General features: G+C 40.0%; 1 protein-coding gene across 2 annotated transcripts in view; it reads right to left on the reverse strand.

The window, feature by feature from the left end:
* LOC114464890 (MICAL-like protein 2) overlaps window positions 1-24,512 on the reverse strand; it is a 37,270-nt gene extending 12,758 nt beyond the window's left edge. The window contains exons 1-12 of one of the 2 annotated variants that reach the window (XM_028449546.1): window positions 24,191-24,512; window positions 19,901-19,949; window positions 14,016-14,157; window positions 13,749-13,936; window positions 7,621-7,748; window positions 5,518-7,542; window positions 5,227-5,426; window positions 3,347-3,410; window positions 3,084-3,202; window positions 2,851-2,915; window positions 2,117-2,240; window positions 1,901-2,003 (exon numbers count right to left, since the gene is read on the reverse strand). In XM_028449546.1, coding sequence (XP_028305347.1) covers window positions 1,901-2,003; window positions 2,117-2,240; window positions 2,851-2,915; window positions 3,084-3,202; window positions 3,347-3,410; window positions 5,227-5,426; window positions 5,518-7,542; window positions 7,621-7,748; window positions 13,749-13,936; window positions 14,016-14,157; window positions 19,901-19,949; window positions 24,191-24,333 — 3,350 coding nt within the window. In that variant the 5' untranslated portion in view covers window positions 24,334-24,512. The remainder of the gene's footprint in view (window positions 1-1,900; window positions 2,004-2,116; window positions 2,241-2,850; window positions 2,916-3,083; window positions 3,203-3,346; window positions 3,411-5,226; window positions 5,427-5,517; window positions 7,543-7,620; window positions 7,749-13,748; window positions 13,937-14,015; window positions 14,158-19,900; window positions 19,950-24,190) is intronic. The other variant, XM_028449554.1, reaches the window with a different exon arrangement.
* Between the last annotated feature and the right edge of the window lie 2,497 nt (window positions 24,513-27,009).

Below are 27,009 nucleotides of genomic sequence, written 5' to 3' on the forward strand. Positions count from 1 at the left end.
AAAAAGAAGTTTAAATATAAATATAAAGAGTAGTTAGACTAATATGTGCAAACTAAATAAAATAACAAGATAATAATAATAATAGTAATAATAATAATAATAATAATAATAATAATAATAATAATAATAATAATAATAATAATAATAATAATGAAATGAAATAAAACATACAATAATAATAATAAGATAACAGTGCAGTAGTGCATTGATGAGTAGTGCAGGTGAACATTTAAATGAAAATATTATGTCCATGAACATTCTCAGTGACAGGTTGATCCAGGGTTGTTATGTTTAGTTCCAGGTTATTTCACAGTAACAGAAACAGGTCTGACACTCTATGACTGTTTAGAGTTGATCAGAGTGACAGCCTGGGGGAAGAAACTGTATTTATGGCGGGTAGTTTTGGCGTACAGTGATCTGTAGCGTCTGCCGGAGGGGAGGAGTTTAAACAGGTTGTGTGCAGGGTGTAATCTGCAAATCTGGCTTTACGCACATTCTCCGGGTGACTTAAGTTATTTTCCTCTTACGTGCTTCTGAACCTGGAAGAAGTGCAGCACCCCGGGAAAGTGAAACATTATGAGGCACTAGAAGTATAGACTCAGTTACAAATTACGCAACACTGACGAAATCTATTCAAACTGACACCGTCACATTGTTACTACTGTCAAGGAGTTCTAGACAGGACAAAATGTGTTATATTTTATTATATTTTATCTGTGCCGTCCACTACTTATCCTGCAAAGACGGTAGGTGCTGCGTTGTGAAGGTGACCAGTTGTGCGTACCCGAGTTGTGCCTCAGCTGCTGGAGCTCTGTAAATGAAACTCTGACAGGCCTCACACCTCAGTACATGCTGGTCAAAGTGATGTCTAACTATTTTCATATTATGTCCAACGTAAAGCCACAGTTTGATCCACTAGAGTAAATAATAAGTGAAACCAGCTGCCATAAACGGAGGTTGGTGAAATGTGCATGAGAGGATGGACCAAATGAGGCTCAGCTGCAGTTCAGACTCGCTCATATTAGCTCCATAAGGCATTGAACAATTTATATTTAAAACTGCATATCATGTAGGAAGTCAATGGTTTTGTTTCATTGCAAACATCGCTGCCTCCTCTGTATTAAAGCAGGACGCTCAGTATTATTTCATCAAACATCAAGCACATCACACTCGGTCACGCTTTAGAGCTACAGGTACCGTATTGATGACTGATGATGCTGATGACTAATATACTGATTATTTCTGAATGCAGGAATGGAAGAAGTTAATAAACTTTAACTGTGGATCGTACAGAAGAATGCAACCAATCCTCACACTGCAATAATCTGATCAATAATCTGATCAAATCAACCTGTTACATTGTTTGTCAACAATGTAGTGTTTTTGGGGTTTTCTGTGTGTTGCCTTCTGTTGTCTTTTTATTGCACTTTGAGCTGTCATGACAGTACATTTCCCCACTGTGGGATCAATAAAGATACTGTACTCTAACGAAGGATTTCAAGGACATTTACAGGCATTGGGAAAACTCCATGTTCCGTGATTTCAAGACAGCCCCAAAATAATGACATCATGGCCCAGTCCGCCCCTTTGCCTTCAGACCGCCTTCATTCACAGACTACCCGCTTTTGGTCGATTTACGCGCGGTGGGCATGTCAGGAGCCTGGACCGGAGAATACGCGCAGGAGAGAGACAAGTAACTGCAGGCGCATGAAAAAGCATTTAGGAGAATAGGGCCCAGAATGAACTAAGAGCTGTTCAATAGGCTCAACATTACAGTAATAAATGTAGTGGAGTAAAAGAAAGAAGTATCCCCAAAAAATATTACTCAAGTAAAGTGCAGATACTTTAAAAATACTACTTAAGTAAATGTACTTTCTTACTGTCCACCGCTGGTACTCACATGTAGACTAGTTCAGACTCCCGACGCATGGCCACCTGCTTGTTCCTGATCAAGAGGAACCACTCCACCATGAGTTCATCCATGAGAGAGTCATCTTCACCATCTGACACACACATATATGTACACACAAGAAGACATGCACACAGGTTAATTCCACACTGTCTAAAGTTTTCCTGTATTCCACATCCTGGTTAATTCCGTGTGTGTCTCTGTCACCTTCCTCACAGCTGCGCAGCTTCACCTCCAGCTCCACTCCTCTCTTCTCCAGGTCATTCAGATTATCTTCGATCTCCTGAAGCTCCTTTATGATGTCCTCTTTGGGGATGTAATCTGGCTTCATCTACCACAGACAAACACAGATGTAAACACATGCTTGTAAACTGCTGTTGAAAATTTACCAAAACTGAAAATTGACAAAGTAATTCATACAAATGACATAATATCAGTAAAAGCAGTGAGTAAAAACCAATATGAAAACCAAATCGCTATGAAAACAGTAACATAATTAACTCACTGCAAACACAGTCATCTGTGAAGGAAACCTAAATGTACTAATTTAAGATATGTTCAATGTTTTTAATATCATTTTAATAGGTTAGTTTTTCTTTTACAAAATGGGACATACATTAACCCTGGTAACCTCTGACAATATAACAACAACCCTGTCCAGTTAACTCTGGTGTAAATGTTGTCAGTGCCCATTAGCAAACTTTTTCTATGGATTAAAAGATTTACCTTCAGCTGACAGCAGGTGATTACAGTATATAAACTGAGGTGAGAAACAAGAAACTAAAGAAGCTTAAAACAATGAATTTATGGCTGCCTATTTCACCTTTCAAAGTCATTATCAGTCCGGTGGCACATTGCTGTTTTTTCTGCGTTGCTTAGATATTCAGACTAAAGGCTATGATTTATGTACTATGTCACTTTGTCTATTTGTGTTTCATTACCTTAGAAACCTTCGACTGTGCCTTGGTGTCTTTTGCAGTTTGAGTCTTTTGGACATGTAGAGAATCTGGAAATGAGAGATGCAACATGTTTTTTTTTTTTTTTTAAATAAATATGGAATAAAGAAAATCAGGTGCAAGAAACTTCATGCAAGCAATATTTTTTAGATATAATTTGTTGTAATTGAAAAGGGGGTTGCAAAGTAGTAATGATAAAGGCTAGATCGTCACCTTACCTTTTTGCATGGGTGGAGTGACAGAAACACTCGGGATGGGAGAGGACGAAGGGAGTTCTGAACTCCTTCCAACTGCACGAGGTGGCAGTCTAGGGGACGACTGTGGATGAGCAACAGGTCTGTAAACAAAGAGACAAGCACACAAACAGAAACAAAAAGCCAAATTAAAGGCTCCTCGAAATGACAGTTCTTTATGTTTGAATCCTGAGAGTGAAGAATTAAGGTCATGGTACTGTACATGAAGAAATAAGAATAAGTCTTACTTGGTGTCTTTGGAGACAGGTTTGAGCTTTTGCCTCCAATCCGCAGGTGAATTGTTTCCTGACTCTGTTGAGGGACAAAAGGCACACACAATTGGCATGTGAGCTTTAGAGCTGTAAAGTAGAGCAACCTGAAAGATAAACTGGTCAAATGGTGGAATGAATGGTGGAACACAAACCATTTCTGGTTTCTTTTATCCTTTTAAAGTGTTTATAGTTTACTGTTGAATTTCTATGTTGCTCCTGCCTATTGTCCAAATGTTTATTGTTCAGAGCTTTAAACTAAAGAAATGCTGTGAAATGTCCCACCTTGAGTCCAGTAGTCATTGGTTTGTTTTCAGTGGGATTTGTTTCATGAATTGGACACCCCTTGATGTTCAGCAGTGTTCAGCTGCTCATCTATCAGTGGTATTTAAACTAACAACTAGTATGCAGAGGATGTTTTTAGATTTAAATGGACTCAATATTGTCAAAGACCATGTTTTTCCCTTGTAGAATATTTTGTGATTAAATTGAACTGTTTAAAAAGAAAAGAAAAAAAAAACCTTGTGTAATACCCTAAACAGGGTGGTATGTATGTTCTGCTGGCAGGACAACTGAATGCAAGCTTCCTTCTGGATGACATTTACAAACAGAGACTTCTTTCTCTGGCAATATATATCTTTAACGACCCATCCCACCAGCCTGCCAGCGACATGTTTGAAATTTGTCCTTACAATAAATGCTACTGCTCTATTAAGAGTACAACATTTCACCATGCCAAGACCTTTTTCCCACTGGCTGCATCAACTTTGAATGATGATTTCAGTTTGTTGTACTTTTATGGTTTTTATCATGGCATTGCTTATGTTTCATCTGTGTCTTTTAGATCTGTGTATTTAAATATTGACTCTACACTGAGCTTACTGCATCTCTTTTCCAATGTGGTTTTCTACTGCAATTGGCAATAAACTGGCACTGAACTAAACTGAAGTCACAAGCAGCCCTAAACCAAGCACACATAATGTGACGCATGGCCAGCTACCAGAAACAAACAAGTGGACACATAGCAGACAAAGAATAAACTAGTTAGCTGACTCAGGTGAAGGGTGGAGACAAGCACATTTCGTACAAAGCTAAGCCAAAACAAAAGCATGTGATTATCAAGAAAGGAAAGAACCAAAACCTGAAGTTCATGTTGTCCACCTATGGTTACACCTCACATAAGTGTATATTCAAAAAGCTTCTTTCATTCATATTTTGCCATGGCCCTTATTGATGCATTAAAACAACACAGGCTTTATTAAAAGTACTTGTAATACTGTAACCTCAATAATCTGAATTTGTATTAGCTGTTAGGCACACCAATAAAGATTACAATTAAAGATAATTAAAATCAAAAGACTTGCAGAGTGTAAATATCAAGTTTGAAAGAATGATCTTAGTCCAATTTAGTGTTACTAAGCCCTTACTTAACAAAGCCAGCAACAGGTTAACATTAAGATAAACTTTTGTAAGAAGCTAATTTTACATCAATATTTCTGTCAGTATGCCCTAGGGTTGCTGTCCCTACAATGTTGCATACCACCTGGTTTACTTTGATCTGGCTATTTTGGTTCTCTCTTGTAAAACATCTGCCAAAAATATCAGTAACATTGTTGATCCATATGTGTATACAGGTGAGGCAAACATTTCCAAGGGTATGCACACAAATGCAAACTAATTATTATTAGTAAGACCATAAGCTAACATTGTGAAAGACTGTTGATTAAGCTGTCATCGTTTGACTAAATGATTGCGTGGGGGAATGTGCCAAGATTCTTGTGGGAGCATGTGCATGCTAATACAGCCACACATACTGAGCTAAACCATAGTATTACATAATTATGTAAGTGTTAGTTTACCTGAGGTGCTGAGTGACTCACTGCCTGGCTTTGGACCTCCTCTGTCAGGTGTCTTGACTCTATGCCCTCCCCTGCTTGGAGAAGTACTTGAGGGCAAGTTGGGAAGATGCAAGTCGGAAAGGATTGAAGGGTCTGCTTTTAGCCTCACCCTACCTCTGACACCTAAAGTCTCCTTTGGTTTTTCAGTTTGAGGTTGAGCACTGAAGATAAGTAATGATCAGTTACTAAATACTGTACATTTACAGTAGCAATTGGATGTGTAGTTCATGTGTTTATGGCTGAATCACTTACTTGTCCGTTTTCTTTAGGGAAGCAGGTGTTCCAGTTGTTTTGCTTTTGTTACTATTTCTCTCCTCCGCCAGTTTCTTGGAGATAAAAGCTGCTGCTGATGATTTTGCCTTTTTAGTCTCATCATCTTCTTGTTTTAGACTTGACTTTTCACTTCTTCCTGGTGCAACAGATTGGTCCTGAGTCTTATTCCAGCTATCATTTACTTCGGTTTTCTCAATGTCGCCAATATTTACAAACACACTTACAGCTTGGCCAACCGATGCCCCCTGTATGTTTTTATTTACGTTTGAGCTTTTAAATAAGTCAATGTTAACAGTTGAGGTCTTCTTTTCTTGAGAGTTATCAGATTGAAAGAACTTGAGCTTAGACTGGACAGTCTTTTCTGCAGTCTTGCTACGTGGAGCAGCAACAGGCGTGGTGCTTACAGTTGTTGTATCAGTCAAAGGTGTGGGTTTGGAGACAAGAGAAGATGGACTTTCTTTAACTGCAGAAGAGAGGCCTGATATAAGTGGGGTGGAGGAAGAAGTGCTAAAAGTTCCAGGGATGTTCAGTGTGACGCTGTGTTTATCTGTGACACTTTCTTTGGAATCAGATGAGAGAGCTGTGGAAGGGCGGGAAGGAGACAAAGAGCGTGAAACAGTAAAGACTTTAGAAGGGTTAACAGATTTTTCGTTCAGATTTTCCTTAGCAGGTGAGGCCAAACTCGTGTCAGATTTGGGAGAAGACAAATTTGACAAATTGCTTGAGACTTTGAGAAGAGCGCTAGATTTGTCTGTTGAATGTTTTTTGGCAGTAGAGATGCTTGATGTGTGGCTGGGTTTGTCTGTAAGAGATTCTTTAGTTGAGGGTGTTGGCCGAGTAGAAGTCAAAGAGGAAAGAACACTGGAGACTTTATGAGCAGATTTGTCTGGTGAATGTTCTTTGGTAGTGGATGAAAACTTTGATGAAGGTTGGGAAAGTGACAAGTTGCTAGATACATGGGGAGGGTAGACAGGTTTTTCTAATAACCTTTCTTTCGGAGTAGAAAAAAGACGTGATACAGGTGGAGAAGGTGGCAAAGGGGAAACAACAGTAGAGGTGCTTGAATAGTTATGCACCACATCTGTTGGACTTTTTTTTTCAGTCAAGGAAAAACTTGATGGCGGTTTGGAAGGAGCTGAACTAGAAAAAATTATGGAGGTTCTGGGAGAGTTCCCAGATTTATTACTTGAGCTTTCTTTAGCAGCCGATGAGATACCTGAGACAGGCTTGGAAGATGATGAGGCAGAGGAATGAGATTCATCTCCAGAACCTTCTTTAGGAGTGGAGTAAAACCTTGATGATGGTTGGTAAGGAGACAAGTAAGAAGTGTTTGAAGCACTGGGAGGATCGCCAATTTTCTCTGATAACCTTTCTGTAGCAGAGGAAGACAGGCCCGATGCAGGCTGTGAGGAAGACAAAGATGATACAAGGGTGGAGAGACTGGGTGTGCTTTGAGGTTTGTGCGTTAAAGTTTTTGTAGAAGAAGGGAGGAGACCTGATGTAGTTGTAGATGAAGTAAAAGGGCTGAAGTCACTAGAAAGGTTGTGAGATTTGCCTGTTAAAGTTTCTTTGACAGTGGAAGAATTATTTGTTGTGGATTTTGAGGGAGACTGAAAAGATGCAACACGAGAGACACTGAGAGGGTTGTGAGATTTATCAGTGCAACCTTCTTTAGATGTAGAAATGAATGCTGATGCGGGCTCGGTTACAGTAACATTAAAACTGGAAGCACTGGTAGATTTTTGAGATCTGTCTATAGGACTTTGTTTGGGAGTGGTAGACAATCCAGATGTAGTCCTGGAAGATGACAAAGAAGAAAAGGTAGTAGAGACATTGGAAGTGTTGGGTTTGTCTGGCAGCCATGTTGCTCCCAATCTAGAGGGTGACTGAGCAGGAGTTGGCGTGTTTGTATTACTGGATGTGGGTAGAGGACTAAATCTGGAGACTTGGGTGTTGGTGGGTAAATCCCGAAGAGGTGCAGTTGGAGCGGTAGAGAGGAGTGACCTGAAAATAAATCTTTAATTAGTAGTATTCTCAGTAGAAATAAAAGTTCAAAGTTTAATTGTGTGTATTTGTCCTTACTTTGCACAGCTCCTGTGATACAGTTTTCCATCAATGAGATGCCGCTGCACCAGGTGGACGTGTTTATTACAAGAAACGCATTTGTTACTCAGTGTTCCCATCTGATGTAACCTTTCAGCTGGAATATCCTAAAGGGAGACACAGTACAAAGAGGTCACATGGTTGATTTGAGTTACTGCACACCTCTCAAGCTTTTTCCCTATACATGCTTATGTGCTCAAAAACGGGAATTCCACACAAACATAAATGTGTCATTAGTATGAGGAAAAAATTAAATTGTAACTGTGCCAGGGTTGGGTCGGACCAGCACTCTAATATGAACCCAATATGATGAAGAAGTAAACAACCTGGCAGCAGAGCCGTTTAGAGAAAGAGTTGCATCATCTTCGTTCACGCCAATGAGACAGTCTTTGTTACAGCAATGGCAGTTCATGGAGCCTCACAATAGTTCCCGGAAGTGAACAGTTGACTATTGCAGCAGAATGGAACTAGAGCGGAATAGACAGTTTGTGATGCATATTTTAACAATAAAACGTTTAAATAATCATATTTGGAAAGGAGGTGAGAAAAGCCAAACGTTTGAACTCAGAGAAGCTACAACATCAGTTCTCTGCGAATGACTCGGCTTCTGTCTGGAGAGGGCTCAGGCAAATTACAAACTACAAGCCCAGAGCCCCTGCTGCTGCTAATGACCTCTGCCTGGCCAACAGTCTGAATAACTTCTATTGTAGATTTGACAGACAATGGGACAGACCTGACTCCATCCCCCCTCACACCTCTGACCAGCCTCACTCCAACACCTTCACCCCCCACATCAAAGCTACAGTCTCACCACAGCTGCTTACAGAGGCTCTCTCCCCTATCTTCCTCCCCCCCTCCCACAGAGACACCTTTCTCCATCAAAGTTAGAGATGTAAATAGACTTTTCAGGAGACAAAACCCCCGTAAGGCTTGTGGACCGGACTCTGTCTCTCCTTCCACCTTAAAGCACTGTGCTGATCAGCTGTCTCCAGTGTTCACAGACATTTTTAACACCTCACTGGATACATGCACCGTACCAGCCTGTTTTAAGGCCTCCACCATCGTTCCTGTCCCTAAAAAGCTGAGGATCACAGGACTTAATGACTACAGACCCGTCGCTCTGACATCTGTGGTCATGAAGTCCTTTGAACGCCTCATGCTCTCCCACATCAAGGACATCTCCGACCCCCACCTGGACCCCCTGCAGTTTGCCTATAGATCCAACAGGTCTGTAGACGATGCTGTAAACCTGGCTCTCCACTTCATCCACCAGCACCTGGACTCCCCAGGCTCCTACGCCAGGATCCTGTTTGTGGACTTCAGCTCTGCTTTCAACACTATCAATCAATCAATCAATCTTTTATTTGTATAGTGCCAAATCATAACCAATGGTATCTCAAGACACTTTACAGTAGAGCAGTCTTAAGGACGGACTCTTCATTTTATGGATACACACATATGCATATATACGTATATGCACATACATATGTATCCCACACCCAACATGAATTCATCATGGTGGCAAGGAAAACCTTCTGTTAAGCAGCAGGAACCTTGTGTGGATCCCATTCCTATGATGAACAGCCATCCACGTTATGCTGTGTTGGGTGTGTCAAGAGGAAAGGGTGGAGACAGAGTTGTTGAGACTCTGTAACTCCACACTGAGGATCCCACGGACCTGCAAGACAAAAGCCAGAAGGAGTACAGGAGCAAACACACAAGGGAAGAAGCAGACATAGAGGGAGTGTTTGAGAGAGGAATGGGACCCTCTCCGGTCCCTCTCTAACCTAAATGACCTCTCTCTTAACGCCCTCTCCAACCTCTCTCCAACCGAGCATGCCAGACCCCCCCCCCCACCGGCAGTCTATGCCTATTGCATCTTAACTATGAGCTATGAGCTGGTTCCTAACTGTCTGCCCGCCGAACCGTGGTTGGTAGATGGTTCCAGAGAAGTGGGGCCTGATAACTGAAAGCTCTTCCTCCTATACTACTTTTAGAGACAAATGGAACAACGAGTAGTCCAGCATTTTGAGAGCGTAGTGTTCTGGGGGGATTGTATGGCACTACAAGCTCCTTGAGATAGACTGGTGCCTGTCCATTTAGGGCTTTATAAGTGAGAAGAAGAATCTTGAATTCTATTCTATATTTTATGGGAAGCCAATGCAGAGAGGCTAATACAGGAGTAATGTGATCTCTTCTCCTAGTTTTAGTCAGTACACGTGCTGCAGCATTTTGAACCAGCTGAAGTGTCTTAAGCAACTTGTTCTGGCAGCCTGCTAAAAGAGAATTACAATAATCCATGGACTAGCTTTTCGGCGTCGCCCTGAGACAGGATAGATCTGATTTTAGCAATGTTACGGAGATGAAAGAAGGCAGTTCTTGAAGTTTGTTTTATGTGAGAGTTGAAGGATAAATCCTGATCAAATAGAACCCCAAGGTTTCTAACAGTTGTGCTTCGAGCCAGAGTAATGCCATCTAGGGCAGTTAGGCTAGCATAGGTTTCGCTAAGGTGTCGTGGGCCCAGTACAATGACCTCAGTCTTGTCTGAGTTAAGAAGAAGAAAATTTTGGTCCATCCAGGCCCTAATGTCCTTTAGACAGGCCTCAAGTTTAGATAGCTGATTTGTCTCACCTGGCTTCATTGATACATACAGTTGGGTATCATCAGCATAGCAGTGAAAGTTAACAGAGTATTTTCTCATAACATTATCAAGGGGGATCATATAGATACAGAAGAGGACCTAGCACAGAGCCCTGAGGAACCCCGTAGCTTACTTTAGTGTACACAGAAGACCTATTATTCACGTGTACAAACTGGTACCTATCAGATAGGTAGGACTTAAACCAGTTTAGGGCAGTCCCTGTGATTCCAAGTAATTTCTCTAATCTCTCTAGTAGAATATAGTGATCTATAGTGTCAAAAGCTGCACTAAGATCTAATAAAACCAGCACTGAGAGTCGTCCTTCATCTGAAGCCCAGAGTAGATCATTAGTTACTTTAACTAAAGCAGTCTCTGTGCTGTGTTGAGCTCTAAAACCTGACTGGAAGTCCTCGAACAGGCTGTTGTTTTGAAGGAAGTCACAGAGCTGAGCCGCCACAACTTTCTCAAGAATCTTTGAAATAAAAGGAAGATTAGATATAGGCCTGTAGTTTGCTAAAGTGCTGGAATCAAGAGTAGGTTTTTTGAGAAGGGGTTTGATTACAGCTACTTTAAAGGACTGTGGCACGTAGCCTATTGATAGGGATATATTTATTGTCTCCAACAAAGATGGGCAGACTAGGGGAACAAATTCTTTAAACAGCTTAGTTGGGATCGGATCTGAAAGGCAGGTCGATGGTTTGGAGGATGAAATAATAGAGTTAAGTTCCTGAAGTCCTATATGTGTGAAACAGTTTAGGTTAGGCCTATTTACATTTAATGGTACAGCAGGCCCAGGTGAAGGCAGGGAGTAGCTAATTTTATCTCTAATCTTATGAATTTTATTGTTAAAAAATGTCATAAAGTCCTCACAGCTGAGGAATCATGGGCTCAATAGAGCTCTGACTCTGTGTTGCTGAAAAGGTACCTCGGATTATTTTTATTTTCTTCAATTAGTGAGGAGTAGTATGTAGATCGACTATGTCGTAAGGCTGTCATGTATTTACTATGGCTTTCTTGCCAGAGTATTCGTGACTCCTCTGTTTTATTGGAGCGCCACATTCTCTCTAATTTACGGGTTGTTTGTTTGAGTGTGTGAGTTTCAGAGCTAAACCACGGAGCTTTCCTCTGACGTTTAATAGTTTTTTCCCTCAATGGGGCAATTGAGTCCAAGGTGGATTTTAGTAGACTAGCAGAGCTATCGACAAGCAGATCCAGTTGAGAGGGGTTATAATTAAAATAATATTTATTTATTGGATGGTGCACTGAGTTTAAGGCAGCAGGAAGGGCCTCTTTAAATTTAGCCACAGCACTATTGGACAGATTTCTACTCGTAACTATTTTATTGCACAGTGCGAGATCCTCTAGGATAATGTTAAAAGATATTAAAAAGTGATCTGATAGCAGAGGATTTTCAGGGTAGACTTTTAGTTCATTAATATCAAGGCCATATGTTAGAACAAGATCAAGAGTATGATTTAAACGATGAGTAGCTTCATTAATAGTTTGAAAAAAGCCAACTGAGTCTATTAGGGACATAAAGGCTGAGCTCAGGCGATCACTATCTTTGTCAACATGGATATTAAAATTTCCTACTATCAGTATTTTATCAGAACTGAGGACTAAGTTTGATATATAATAAGTTTTACTATAATCCCAGCTCTCCTTCAGGACAAGCTTTCCCAGCTGAACGTGCCAGACTCCACCTGCAAGTGGATCACAGACTTCCTGTCTGACAGGAAGCAGCACGTGAAGCTGGGAAAAACCATCTCTGCTCCCCGGACCATCAGCACTGGATCTCCTCAAGGCTGTGTTCTTTCTCCTCTGCTCTTCTCCCTGTACACCAACAGCTGCACCTCCTCTCACCAGTCGGTCAAACTCCTGAAGTTTGCAGACGACACGACCATCATCTGTCGAGTCTGACTACAGGTGGGAGACAGACCGGCTGGTGTCCTGGTGCAGCCAGAACAACCTGGAGCTCAACGCTTTAAAGACAGTGGAGATGATAGCAGACTTCAGGAAGAACCCAGCCCCCCTCACCCAGGGAGACTCTACAGTGAGCTCTGTGGAGTACTTCTGCTTCCTGGGGACGATCATCACTCAGGACCTCTTATCAAAAAAGCTCAGCAGAGGATGTACTTCCTGCGGCAGCTGAAGAAGTTCAGTCTGCCAACAAAGATGATGGTGAACTTCTACAGCTCCATCATCCAGTCCATCCTCTGCTCCTCCATCACCATCTGGTACGCTGCAGCTACGGCCAAGAACAAGGCCAGACTGCAGCGCATCATCCACTCTGCAGAGGAGGTCATCGGCTGCAATCTGCCCTCCCTCCAGGACCTGTACGCCTCCAGGATTTTGAGGCGTGCAGGAAAGATTGTGGCCGACCCCTCCCACCCCGGTCGTAAACTGTTTCAATCTCTCCCTGCTGGAAGGAGGTTTCGGTCCATCAGGACCAGAACCTCCAGACACAAAAACAGCTTCTTTCCCTCTGCCACCATCCACATGAACACACCCCAAGTCACCCACTCAACCCCCCCCCACCCCCACCCGATCACCACCTCCATGATGACATTATCTGCTGCACTGTATATATATATATATATTTATCCTATTTATCCTTTATTTATCCCTCATCCTTTATATTTATCATTATTATTATTATTATTATTATTATTATTATTATTATTATTATTATTATTATTATTTTTTGTCTTGGTATTATTATTACCAAGACAAATTCCTTGTACTCTCCTTAAAACTGTACATGGCCATTAAAAACATTTCTGATTCTGATTCTGATTTTGGATATTGTTATTATTATTATTATTATTATTATTATAATCAACATTAACATACCATATATTGTATATCAGCATACATATGATGGTGTACTGTATAAATATTGTAAATCAATGCAGTTATTGACGATAAATTACTGAATATCCCAGTTATGTCTCTTGGAATCAATGGATTTGAATTGCCCGCCAATAACTTCCGGGAACTATTTGAGTCAATATGAACCACATGAGGATCAAGCATTTCAAACTTCCGTTGTCACAACTCTCTCTCTAAACGGCTCTGCCTGGCTGCCGGCGGTCTCTCTCGGGCTGTAGAAGCCATCAGGCTCTACATAAATAAGGAAACTCTATTGGCAGAAGTCTTCTTACATGAACTGCTACACAGTATGAAGGCATCTTCAAGAGGAGACCATATATGGTCATGCTCCAAAAAGCAGATCGGAAATGCGTGAAAAGCAACAGTAAAATTCATGTTAAGATGGACATAATATTGTAAAATATTTTGTGGATGGACTTTTTAGGATGTGTTCTTGCATTTAGCATAAACATGAATTTTAGCATCATGTGCCCTTTAAGTTGGACGCACACACTAAAGAGCACCAGAAAAGACATTTGACATACATTTTTAACTTTTTAAAAGTTTTTACAGACTTATGTGCATTAGTTTTTACCTGTGTTGAATTTTGGCTTTCAATTCGGGAGGATATGGGTCTAGTGATATTGGTGGATGGAGGACGGCTGTTTTCTCTGGCAGGCTTGGAAGAAGGAAACATCTTGGGCGTCACTGGCTGGTTCTTCTTCCCAGACGGCTCATCAACAGAGGCAACGGCTGGACGCTTAATTCCTCCCATACCTCCAACTGAGAGCAAATTCACAGATGAGAGGAGAGGAGATGGCCAAATATGGTAAGAAGCAGAGTGAATTACTGGAAGACCTACTTGGTGACCGTCCATGGAAGTAGTTGTAGTATTGTGAGACGTATGTTAGGATGCTGAGACGGTCAGGAACCTTTAGGGCCACCATGTCCTCTGCATCCAACAGAGCAGGAATCCCAAGTTCCTCCTCTGCCATTTTAAACGCCTGAAACAATATCCAAAGTTTATCCATCATAAGAAAAAGTTGTGCAACACTTCTGGCATCTTTGGTCGAATAAAAATTATTAAAATCACAGGTCTAACAGCAATAGTAGTAGTTATCTTTTATGTATGGCCACTGTTTAAGGGTACCTGTAGTGAATTGTAATTGCAAGCTCTATCAAAAGAAAAACAGAAGGTTTAGTCGGGTCACTTTATTTAAAAGTCTGTGTAGAGCAGTCAGGAAATGGAAAACCTTGTTGTCTGGTAAACACAGTGGCCCCATTATGCTCACCTCAGACATTTGTAGTAATGTGTTGACGTAGCCTAGCTGTGCCGGTGGCTCAGTGGATGGGTATTTCTCTAGCGGATTTCCCTTCTCTAAATTACTTTCAATGTCCTCTCAGACCCATCCCCCGATAAGTCCACTCTCTGTCCTACTCACTCGTGTCACTCTGCGCAATCTCCGTTGCGTCTTGTATGTAGAAAGTGCAGAGAATTGCTGTCTGTATCTGCTCCGATGCACAACAAGAGCTCCCAATAAAAGCTTCATATGCTTCCAAAGTACACAGCCTTGTGTTGTCCCTAGTAAAATATAAAATGTGCAATATTTTGTTTAATGGTAATACATTAAACACATTTCTGTTACATACATGATTAGTACAGGTAGTCTTTCAAAAATACTTCTCCTAAAGTACAAATTTTGTACATACAATGTGAAAAAAGCCCCTGTTCAGTTTTTTTTTTAACTCAACTCAACTTTATTTATGTAGCCCAAATTACAACAAAGTCATCTCAGTGCACTTAACAAAATACAAAGTCTGTAGTAAGAAAGAAAGAAACAACTCAACAAGAGCCACATGAACAGTGGGAAGAAAAAACTCCCTATTATTTTTATAGGAAGAAATCTCAAGCAGAACCAGGTTCAGAGGTGGCAGCCATCCGCTTCGACTGGTTGGGGTTAGTGGACAAAAGGGCAAACAGAATAGATTAGAAGGATAGTCCATCCGAGTGTCCCAGACTAGTTGAGCCGTGAGCCATCGATCAGGAACTGCTTTATAATAGCTCTTAAAGAAAAAAATTCTCAAAGGTCAATTCTCTTCATTTTAAGAGGAGTAGCTCAGGAAATCCCTAAGTATACTCATAGTTAAAGAAAATGAAAAAAAGGGGGCTTGCCAAGGGGAACCAGAAGAAAAGTCATAACAGTAATCAGGTGATCAAGTCAGTCATAAAACCAGTGTTTTCTCTGCTGTGCCTTTGGTACTGACCTATGGTAACTCACTTATCACATCATTGCTTCATTGCCTGTTCTGATGTGTCAGCTGAAATTCAAAGCAACGTCACTTAACTTTAGCATTTGATCACTCACACTGTAATTTACCACTCCCGCAGTTAATAGCTCCTACAGGAAGAGAGACTTGAGAAAGGAAGGAGTGACTAAACATGATATCACTGTTGCTAGCTGGTTCTAGGTGTGTGCCTGTTTTGATAACTTTCTACTTCAACACACTTGAATGTATTTTATAGCTCGTTATCAGGCCTTCAGCAGAGATAAACTATTGCAATTGTAAGCTATTATTTCTATAGTACAATGCTATCTTAGCTCACACCTCCAGGAACTTTTACTTGAACAGCTCCGAATGAAAGTCCGTCAAGGATCTACTTCTCAGCTACGCTTGTTTATTTTCACGTCATTGGTCTCAGCAGAATGAGCTCTGATCACAGTGGATGTGTACATTTGATCTTCTCAGCCTGGTAGGCGTGCCTTGTTCAATAGTTTGGTTGGTGCAAGAAGTTTGGGCCAGTTATCAGTCACACCACAGGCCAACCCCTACAACAGTGATTCTGAGCTTTTATGTGGGTGTTGCGTCATTATGACATGTAGCTAAAATGCAACAGGTCTTCAGAGATAAGAGCTTGTAGTATAGAAAAGAAACCTAATGAAAACATTTCACACATTTATTAGTTTCAGGTGTATTGGTGCATTAAAACATCCAAAACATGACAAGGTATGTTTTATAATGATAAAGTTTACCATGCTAAACATGCTAATGCATCTAAAAGTTATTAGATACCATTTAGGTCATCTCCTTGGTAACTGTCACAGTCAGAAGGTGGATGGACTTGGAGTCTCAGAAGCTGCTGCCAAAAAATATCATAGAATTTCTAATTGTGGTAAATATCAATGTGACAAAGTGGGTAAGAACACACCATTTGTCACGTCAATTTCATATTGTGTATTTGTTTAGCATTGCTATTTAATTGCTTAGTGTTCATTGTTACTTACCTGCCCCACCATGTTTTCCAGGGACAACGGGAGGGTGGAACCCATCATTTCCTGCATTTATACTGGGTCAGAGCCGTATAAAGAGAGAGAGAGTTGTGACAACTCGGTTCACTCCAATGGTTTGTTTTTTTTACAGCAATGGCGGCTCATGAAGCCTCACAATTGTTCCCGGAAGTGATCAGTTTACTATTGTAGCCAATGAAGCTAGAGCGGTTTAGATGGTTTGTGATGCCTTTTGAACATTAAGATGTTATTATTATTATTATTATTATTATTATTATTATTATTATTATTATTATTATTATTATTATTATTATCAGCGTATCTAAAGCCATTAACATGTGCATTAAGGCATGTTGGTGGATTATCCCCCGCTAAACTAGTACATTTTTATTTTATTTAAAAATTTTGTTTTTTCATTTTTTATTACTATTATCATTATCGCTTTTTTTTTTTTTTTTTTCATTGTGTGATACACTGCTGCTGTGTTCATGTTCAAAACAAAAAGAAAAAAATTCTCTTTTTCAATTGTGTTATTTGTGGAAAAAGTGCAAATGAAGTGTTTGAATGTGATCGCCTCACAGATTGTTTTATTGTTTTTTTTTGTTTTTTTTAATTTTTTTTTTTTTTTTTAGATTGCTCCTGCTGACTTTGGTTAACCATTTCTTTCTCCTCTCTGCTTCAGTTGGGAAGCCATATATTTTCACTCCTTTTTCGGAACGAGTGGAGCATCCCCATACAGCACAGCAAACTGCATGACAAGTTATTCATGTTTCTGACTTTGTTAAACATTTATTTAATGAATTTATCTTGGTACATAAGTGCATAGTAAAAAAATCTAATGTCTATTTTTATATATGTATGACCATAAACACATTTTCAATGTGTCCTGTCTGGATGTGGTGTTTTTTAAAGACCCCTTTTTTTAAGAAAATTAAAGAAAAATCAAAGTAATACATCCTGTATACAATACATATCAACACATTTTTAACCAAATTAATGTTGGCCATAATTACGTCATAAAAGCAGGAAAGCTGTTCACAATAAATATTAATACGAATTTACGTTAGGAAAAAAAAAATGTAACTACATAAACATATATTGTATCCACACATACATATGACAGTGTACTGTATAAACATTGTCAATCAATGCAGTTATTGATGACAAATTACCGAAAATCCCAGTTATGTCACTAGGAATCAGTGGATTCGAATGGCCCACCACTAACTTCCGGGAACAAATGCATGAATCATGTGACGGTCAAGCATTTTGGACTCCGTTATCGCAACTCTCTCTCTATACGGCTCTGCCCTGGGTGAGATCTCCAATGACCGGCTGAGACCAAGTAGGAGGGGTGGGAGGTAAAATTATGTGTATTTGATTAACTGATAAATGTTATTTAAGTAAGCATGGTTATAGAGAAACATTATTTGGCACTTCATGAAGCATTTCAGTACAAAGTGGATGATGGGAAAGACTGTGTTATTTACCTGATTTTAGGGGGGAGTACTTGGAGCTACCTGTGTTGATAGAGCAACCTTGATTGACTTCTGATAACAGGAGTCTATTTAAGCAGTGGGTCTGAGACTGTTGTAGAGGTTGGACGTCAGTGTAGCTGGATACACTTGATGCTAAGACAATGATTACACTAGTCTAAATGCTAGATATACGTACATTGCATGTAAAACTTGGAGTCACCTATTTTTTTGTAAATAAACACCTTTTTTTGCATCTTTTTCTGCCTCTTACCACATTCCTAGCCGCTTTGGTCCCACTTCCTAACAATAAACCAGATGCCAAGCTAAACACCATACTTGTTAAAAGCTAATACAGTAAAGCTTTCATTATTGCCTCCACTTGTGTTTAGATCGTGTTTTACCATGTCTGCATTTGTTGTTATAGATTAATACTACAGTACTTGTACTACACTCTTTTGTGACAACTTCTTTTTCTTGCAAGAAATAAATTAATCTGTGAATAATTGTGTCCATCACCAGCCCTCTCTAAAGAAGCGTAATCTACACTATAGTGGGAGAAAATGTAAAAAGACAAATTACTTTTACACCTAAGCGAGGGAGGGGAGAAATGGGTATAGGGGTTAGAGAGGGCATGATGCAGAACTATGAGAGAGGCTTTTGGATGAGCTGTTGGTGTAATGTTTTGCTACCAGTGGAATACAATGGAGTAGAATCTGCTGTGCCAGTGTACAGTAACAAATGTATAGACCCTTTGATTGTTTGTAAACATTGTGAGGTATGTTGTTGGGTGGGGCTTTGTCAATTGTCTTCATTTTTTCTGAGCACGAGTGTCCGCTGGAATCCTATAAAACACACAACAAAGCTGTAACATTACTAGCCTCCACAGTCTTTAGCCAGCGGGGTTTCCTGTTTTGGCCTCCAGCCACGTCACTCGTGACGTGGGCCATTAAGGCGTCTATAGGGGAAACATTACGATGCTCAGATACTATAAGATAAGAGTGAACAGAGGGAGTATACTGTATGTGTGTCTCCAAGTATTACTGAGCTATATGTCGCTAGCAAATATTTTTTAAGTTGTGCCACAAATGAAAGTTGTCCTGAAGCCCAGGCATGCCTGTGTGTCTACAACAGATGAGCGTATATGAGCCCCACAGACACCAGGATACAAAGACACCCGAAAGCCTCCCCCCACACACACACACACACACACACACCGCTCATGGAGTAGGACCAGGGAAGCTGAGGCCCCTCTCCCTCCAAGGGAAGAATAGTGTCATGCCGGGATAGCAGCCTCCAGGCAAGCACCATTAACTACACATAGCAGCATCCAAGGCGTTGATTCTGGTGAAGTGTTGACATTAGCATCCACCTCATTTCACTGATTTTCTTATTTGTTGAGGTTTTTATAGTGTTTTTCTCAACATTTTCTTTAATATCGTATTATTTATTACTGCAAACAACAAAGGGGTGTGTGTTCTGTTGGAGCTATTCTGATGTAACCAAAGCTGTTATTGTGAGCTTTTGCTGCACACTGGAGCGACCACAGCTGGCAGTCAGCTGCATTTATAGATGAAACATGACATGATCAAGCTGGGCGACATGAGTGAGTAGGACAGAGCGTGGACTCACCAGGATATGATTCTGGGAGGACGGTGCAGTGAGTTAGAGGAGGAAAGTCACTAGACAAGTACCCGTTAGTGGAGCAACCAGCACAGCTGAATGTAACGGACAATGTCACTACCAGTGTCTGAGGTAAGCATATTGGCAGCAACCGTGTCTCAAGGACAGGACAGTGTTTCTTCTCCTAGCTGCTCTAGAAGACTTTTAAAGAACATAATATATATGATCTTTTGAGAATGCTTGCACTTCAACTACAGACACCCTTTAAATATAGATGTGATCAATAAATATTAAGATTAATACTTCCAATTACTTGTTTTAAATGTCCATTTGAAGAACTACGGGTTGTAGGCATGTCTTACCAGCTTGTTGTTCTCATAAACATTGTCCTTCTTCAGAGAATCAAAATTGCTGAAACAAAACAAAACACCATAAGTAGTATAATACATGTGGTCAAACATCCCTACAAGCATTATCTGTTTATACGCAATATGGATTAAACCCATGCCTTTTAGTTAATTTAGTATAAATGCCTATCTCACATACTAGTATGTGCATCATGACACTGCTGGACTCTTAAAACGAAGCTACTGTCTGCCTATGACTTCTTTGGAATGATAGCTGTGTGGAACTTAGTTATCCAAAAGGTCACGGGAAAGAATGAATCTCTGTCTTATTTATTTGTGACAGTGAATCAACAAAGATGGTCCTCTGAGATTTGATTCCATTACTTTCATATTACAAGCATTTGAATATTAGCAAGAGCATTTTTCCCACATTTTGTCAATTCTGGGTATTTTTTCCGACAGTGGTATCCAGGAAGTTCTGAGCAACCAGGTTTCCTGTTTGCTTTGTATCTCCATTAATCATACAGACAACACTGAGCAAACATAAAGCACTTAGATTTCTAGAATTTCATGAAAAAAATAGATGTTATCATTCCTCCGATTAGCTCGCTGTGAATGGAGGATTGTGACATTCTAGTCAACCACTCATTTTTGTCTCAAAGAATGCTGATGACTTTTACGTCATCGTAGCAGAGGAGGAGCAGAAAAAAACTGTATGGTGGAAAGATAACAGGACTTTATGGCTCCAGCAAGCTGAAGCCAAAGGGAATTAAAGATGAGAAAGAATTAGCAAAATTCCAATAAAACAGGAAGAGGACGTAAAAATACAGAGGACAACAGCAGCTCTAGGGTTGTCTTCTAGCACAAACAGCACGTGTCAGAGTCTAATGATTCAGCAATGAATGTGAATACAAACAATATACTTATATTGTACGAAATATATAATATATTGTACAAAAATGATATATTGTACAAACAATGTACTTATATTGTACAAACAATGTACTTATATTGTACAAACGTGATATTATAATGTCCAGATGGTGGAGTTAGTGGATTTAAGCCAGGAGTAAGAGTAAAAGGGGTAAGAAAGCTGGCGTACACTTGCACATGCGTTAATGAGTGTCAAAACATGAATTCTCCACAATTGCGGTTTCTGCGTGATCGAGGTGTGCCTGAAGAGTGCCTTTCCCACATGGAGGAAGAACATCTTCATTTTCTAGGGGTCAGGGCAGCAGGTGTTTTAAAGCAGCGAGGGAAGGGGTGGGGTTTCTTGCATTTGGACCTCGTAAAGTGCGAGTGTGCGTTGTATTGTACTTTTTATCAATCCATTTTTTTAATAAATTGTTCATTTACTGTATGTGTTGCAGGGGCTTGCTGGTGCCTATTTCCAGCTGTCATCGGGTTCTAGGCTGGGTGGGGTTACACCCTAATAGCCCCATACTTTTAAGCTTTCTCCTCAGTGTGCTCATACGATTAATAATATCCACTCAGGGCTCTACACTAACTTTTCTAGTGGTGGCAGTGGTGTGACTAACCTTCTCAGTTGGTTGCAAGCCATGCATGCTGATGAATAGTTGACTTAACTGGGGAACCGTTGTTGAAGTAAAGATTGACAGTGACTCGAGATATATTTGCAAGATGTTTTAAGCAGTGGCTGAAATAACAGGTGATTTCTTTTTTATAATTTTAAAATACGTGACAAAAATGTTTTAAATAACAACAAGGCATAACAACAGGTTACACGTGTTCTGTTTTTTTTTTTTTTTTTTGCAGAAATGCTGTACTTGAATTAACTTAACAGTAGCATAACCAACTTAGCATCTGCATTGCTTCAATTCTGGTTTAAATTTGCTGATGCAAAATGCCACACAGGCTCATTTATTAACAAACAGCGGCACATGTGCATGTGTGAGTGAGTACCGTAGTGCAGCTTGCTATGGGGAAGGTCTGGGTTAGGAAGCACTCAGAAATCCATCTAACTGAGCGTTACATGCTGCTCTGAGATGTAAAAGCAGCGAGTCCTAAAAACAATTCTTTTCATACAGAATACGATATCTATCGATATACAGTAGTCCCTCCCTGTATCGCAGTTCACCTTCGGAGGCTTCGGTGTTTTGCGGATTTTTTTTACAGTGCAGTTTTGAATGCATTTTTTTACAGCGTATGATAGCTCATTGTGTTCTGCGTCCTGATTGGCTAATGCTGCGTTCATCCACCAGCAACACATCCAACTCGGTGAGTTTCACTGCCTGCTGAAGTGAGGAGCTGTGCTCCTTTTTCTCCTCTCATAAACGTAAACCACCAGTGAAAAAAGCCGGCGTGATTAGCGGCTAATGCTATCCTAGCTCAGTGCTACAGAGAGAACTTTTACCTGCTACTACCACCTCCTCGCTGATTCTCCTCCACGCCAAATCCTTTCTAGTCCAGTCTCGGTTATAAAGGCCGTGTCATACAGCTCCAGGTGGTCACACACAGCTTCTACTCCATGGTTGAATGGGTGAACAGACCAGTGTCCGTGTTGACGGAAGACTGAATGCGTTCGGCATCAATGTCTGATCACCAGCAGTGTGACTCTGAAGTGCTTTATGTTTGAAAACAGGTTTATCTTTTAAAATCTACAAAGGTTTGAACCTTGAGAGTGTTTAAACAAGAGAGAAATGTTAATTCCTGTTTGTAAAAAGTGTATTGAGTGTGTGGTGAGGGGTTTTACAGCTTTAAAATATGTATAATAATAGTAAAAAATAAAGCTGACTTCTTCGCGGATTTCGTCTATTGCGGGTTATTTTTAGAACGTAACCCCTGCGATAAACGAGGGACTACTGTATGCGATATTGTAGTTTTCTGTATCGCCAGAATAAAAAACTCAATACATCTTGAATCTCGATATATCGCCCAGCCCTAATTCCTAAATTATAAAACAGTCTAAATGAAAACATAAATGTGTATATGAAGCACATGTGTTTATTTAATATACTTACAGTTTACATACAAGTCAACATGTTGCATATTTACTGTTCATTTCACGTTGCTTGTCTTTAAGTTAGACATTAACATTTTATTTTATTACCTATTTTCTTTTAATTTATCAGGCTCATTCATGTGGTTCTCTGGTGTTCACTAATGACTTATTAGACACATTTGTTGCAGACTTTACATTCTTTAACACTTTTTGAAAACAGTGTATATTTGTGGCGCTTGTGATTGGCTGATTTTTCATGGTGACTAACATCATTCCTTTCGCTGTGGGAGACGCTAAAATCTCGGTTTATAATCTAACAGAATGTCTAAATGTGTCCCATTCTGCTGCTCTTTAGGAACATAAACATTTTCCAAGGTATTTATACGAGTTCTTTGTTTGTTTGTTTTCTCTCTGAGTAGTTTCTGCAGGGTTTGTTGCTGTTGTCAACACTAATCTCACGAGAACTTCCACTGAGGTCGTTTCAGGTGGAAGTTCTTGCAAGATTAGTGACAACATTCAGTTTAATGAGGCAGAGGAATGTTTTTATTTATTTATCTTTTAATTATTATAATATTAAAATACGGGATATTTACGGGAAAATACTAATACGGGACGATGGTGGGAAAGAGGGGTAAAATACTTGACAGGTATGTTTATTCCCCCTTTCTTTCTTTCTCATGGCCCGACCACGGACCACGGCGGAAATCCCTGGTGTCCCCGGAGTCAGTCCGCCATTGGCCTTGGCTATAAATGTTGTAGTGTGGTACATGTTGATTGTTCACACTTGTCCCTATCAAATCAATTAAAAAATAAAATAAAGGTATGTATGATTTGTGCTGATATCGTATGGAATTATATTATATTAATATTCGGCCAATATTCAAGGCTGCAATGTAGGTATCGTATCGGAAGTGGAAAAAGTTGTATCGGGACATCACTGATATTGTTCACACTATAGTGATCCAAAATATATTTATGTGGCAGCAACGCTTCCGTAAGATATAAAATTACACACACAAAATAATTTAAATAAACATTTTAGTATATACTTTCAATTTTTCGGTAGACCGCCACTGTTTGAAAATTAACTGTTCGGTTTTTAAAAACTATTAAATCTATTCAAAATACAATACGTGTCAGGATGTTTTTACCTTCTTTTATTTTGAAGGGGCTTAACTAAACTTGAAGTATGAAGTTTCCATATAGCTGCAGAGGCTGTTCTCTCCTGTTTGAGAATGGTAATAAAAGTACAGCGTAACTAAATCCTTGTGCTCAGACTATGTAAACACGGTAAACCGACTGAAGCTCCTGCTGATCGGAGTTGCTCTGTGGGCAGAACTTACATGAGGTCGGGTCTGTGTTTGTGGATCAGGGCGCAGAAAGCCAAGCCGTCCCGAAACGACGTGGTCATGTTGGTAATGGAGACGTCCTGGTATCCATGACACTGGTTCTTACACCACTGCTGTAGAGCCTTCACAGCCGCCATCCCGGAACCCTGAGCCCGGACTGAACGTCCTGCCCCAGCCGGAGTCCCTCCTCTCCTCAGCAGCAGAGGATCCACACACACACACACACACACACACACACACACACTGACGTGGGGCACGGTGTGTGTGTGTGTGTGTGTCAGAGAGAGAGAGAGTGCGTATGCGGTCGGAATCTCCTCATCCTGGTTGGAAAAACCCTGTGACACACCTTTGTGTGTGTGTGTGTGTGTGTGTGTGTGTGTCTGTGTGTGTGTGTGTGTGTGTGTGTGTGTGTGTGTGTGCGTGCGTGCGCGTGCGCGTGCGTTGGGGAATCACTTTATTTTAGGGCTACTTGACATTTTTCATTTACAATTACATTTTCAATTATTCATGTTCAGTTACAATTACAGTGACCAGCACTTTTCCCAATTGCAATTAAATTGAGATAAATTTTGTATCCCCTTGTAAGTAAATTACAATTATGTTCTCAATTACTCAAGTTCAATTACAATGAATCACAATTACTGAGTCTGAAATAAATAACCCCATATAACCTTCCCGTGTGTTAGCTTTCTGATTAGCTCAGTTTGATCCATGTCTTAAATCAAAATAAAATAAAATAAAACACTTTTAAATATTATCTGTCATCAAATTTGTTTTTCATGCCAAGTTTTGCATTAAATTAACTTGTAATTGACAGATTTTATAGAATTTTCATGACATTACAAAGTCAATTATCTGAACCCAATTACAATTCAATTAAGATTACAACAGCAACATATTTTTAAACTTACAATTACAAATACAATTGTGCCATAATTGTAATTGATTATCAATTAGGCGATTACGATTCTAACTGACCCCTACCCTGGTTCCGGGTGACCCAAAAAAAGGACACTTCAGCCGACCTCAGCATACATAAAAAGTACTCAGCGTTTTATTCACTCTACCTACCTTGTAACAGAAAAATACAATATAGTAAATAGATAAGTTGTCCATAAGATTTAAAAATCATAAAGATTCCTGTACACAAGTAAAGACTAGCTACAAAAAAGCAGAACAACATTTATTCATCCATAAATTAAACTTTTCGTCAAAACAAATCGACATCTTCATGTAGTCCATAACATTGACGTATAGTGTAATGACATGAGGAGCAACTCCTTAGCTTTAAGAAACTGCTGGAATTTCTCAGATAGAGCAAATTTTAACGGAGGTGAGGCTTTTTAAAATTCAGAGTTCAGGGTTCCTGGGAAACTGGGATATTTTCATAAGCATCCTCAGAAGGAAAGCCCAGACTTCTTTCTCCCCGGCTACTTTGTCCTGCTCTTCCCGGGGATTCCGAGGAATTCCTAGGCCAGCCGGAGACATAGTCTCTTCAGTGTCCCTGGGTCTTTCTTGGGGTCTCCTACCTGTGGGACATGCCCTGAACACATCACCAGGGAGGCGTCTGGGAGGAATCCTATTCAGGAGCCCGAGCCATCTCACTTGGCTCTTCTTATCTCAGAGGAGCAGTGATCCACCTCACAGAGGAAGCTCATTTCAGTCGCTAATACCTGCAATCTTGTTTTTTTTTGGGCTCCAGAGCCCATCTACTCTTTTACTTTATTGTTAATAATAATGTTATCCTTTATTGATCCCTTTACAGCTGGGGTGCCGATTTATGTTTTTGCTGGTGGGTTCTCATGATGGTGTTCGGATTAATCCTAAAATATTGACACCAACGTTGGTATTGAATGATACCAGTGTAAAAAGATCGACCGTTTATTTTTGTTTTCCCTCCCATGCACTGACTGCTGCGATTTCAACAAAGAGCCAAGCTGTCCATCTGTATCTGTGAGTGTTGCAGCTCTAATGTGAGTTGTGTAAAAGGCTCATAACAGTGTTATTACTGCAAATGTAACAAGTCTATGAAAAATCATGCGGAACAAAGCTCCGAGCTACAGAAACTGAGAGAGGAAGACATACGTCACCCACCCCCTGTTCTGACTGCCCCAGAATATATCAATACATCCAGGTTGATGGCAATCTTCACAATCTGTTAATTTTTTAGATGCACTGAAGCCTATTTATTCCGTTAAAAAAAATATCTTTATTCATCCCACGACGGGGACATCTAACATTAGGCCTACAATAGCAAACAAGCACGTGTAGAGTGCAAACAAAATTAGGCAACTATGAAGATAACTGGACAGTGGACACTATCCTTAAGAACCTGCCTCTCACTTTCCCAAAAACGCTTAGTTCAGAGACAGTTTAATATTTCGACGGACGAAAAATGGGTTCATGTGTTTCCAGTTAAATCTGGAGACAGTGCCAAAGAGTTGGAAGAACAGTAGATCCACAAATAATAACTGACTGTTGACATTTTAATTAATTGCAAAAAATTATTCTGCATGATTTGATTCTCTGATGAGGCTGATATGGCCCGGGGGCCATAAATTTGACATTATGTTGCATTTTTGAGTTTAACATTCCTGGGTAAATTAAAACCATTAATTTGTAAATATGTACCAAACTCCCTTATCATGTAACTACAATTACAATTTATTGTATGTCCTGGCCTTGCAGACTAATGGAAAAAGCAAAAACTCTCCCTCAACATAATAGGTGACCACAGTTAACCTATCCACATAGTTAATTACTCAGTCACTGTGGTTAACATGTAACCATTTAACCTGATAGCTATAAAGCTT

This window comes from Gouania willdenowi, chromosome 1 (assembly GCF_900634775.1).
Source record: "Gouania willdenowi chromosome 1, fGouWil2.1, whole genome shotgun sequence".
NCBI lineage: Eukaryota > Metazoa > Chordata > Actinopteri > Blenniiformes > Gobiesocidae > Gouania > Gouania willdenowi.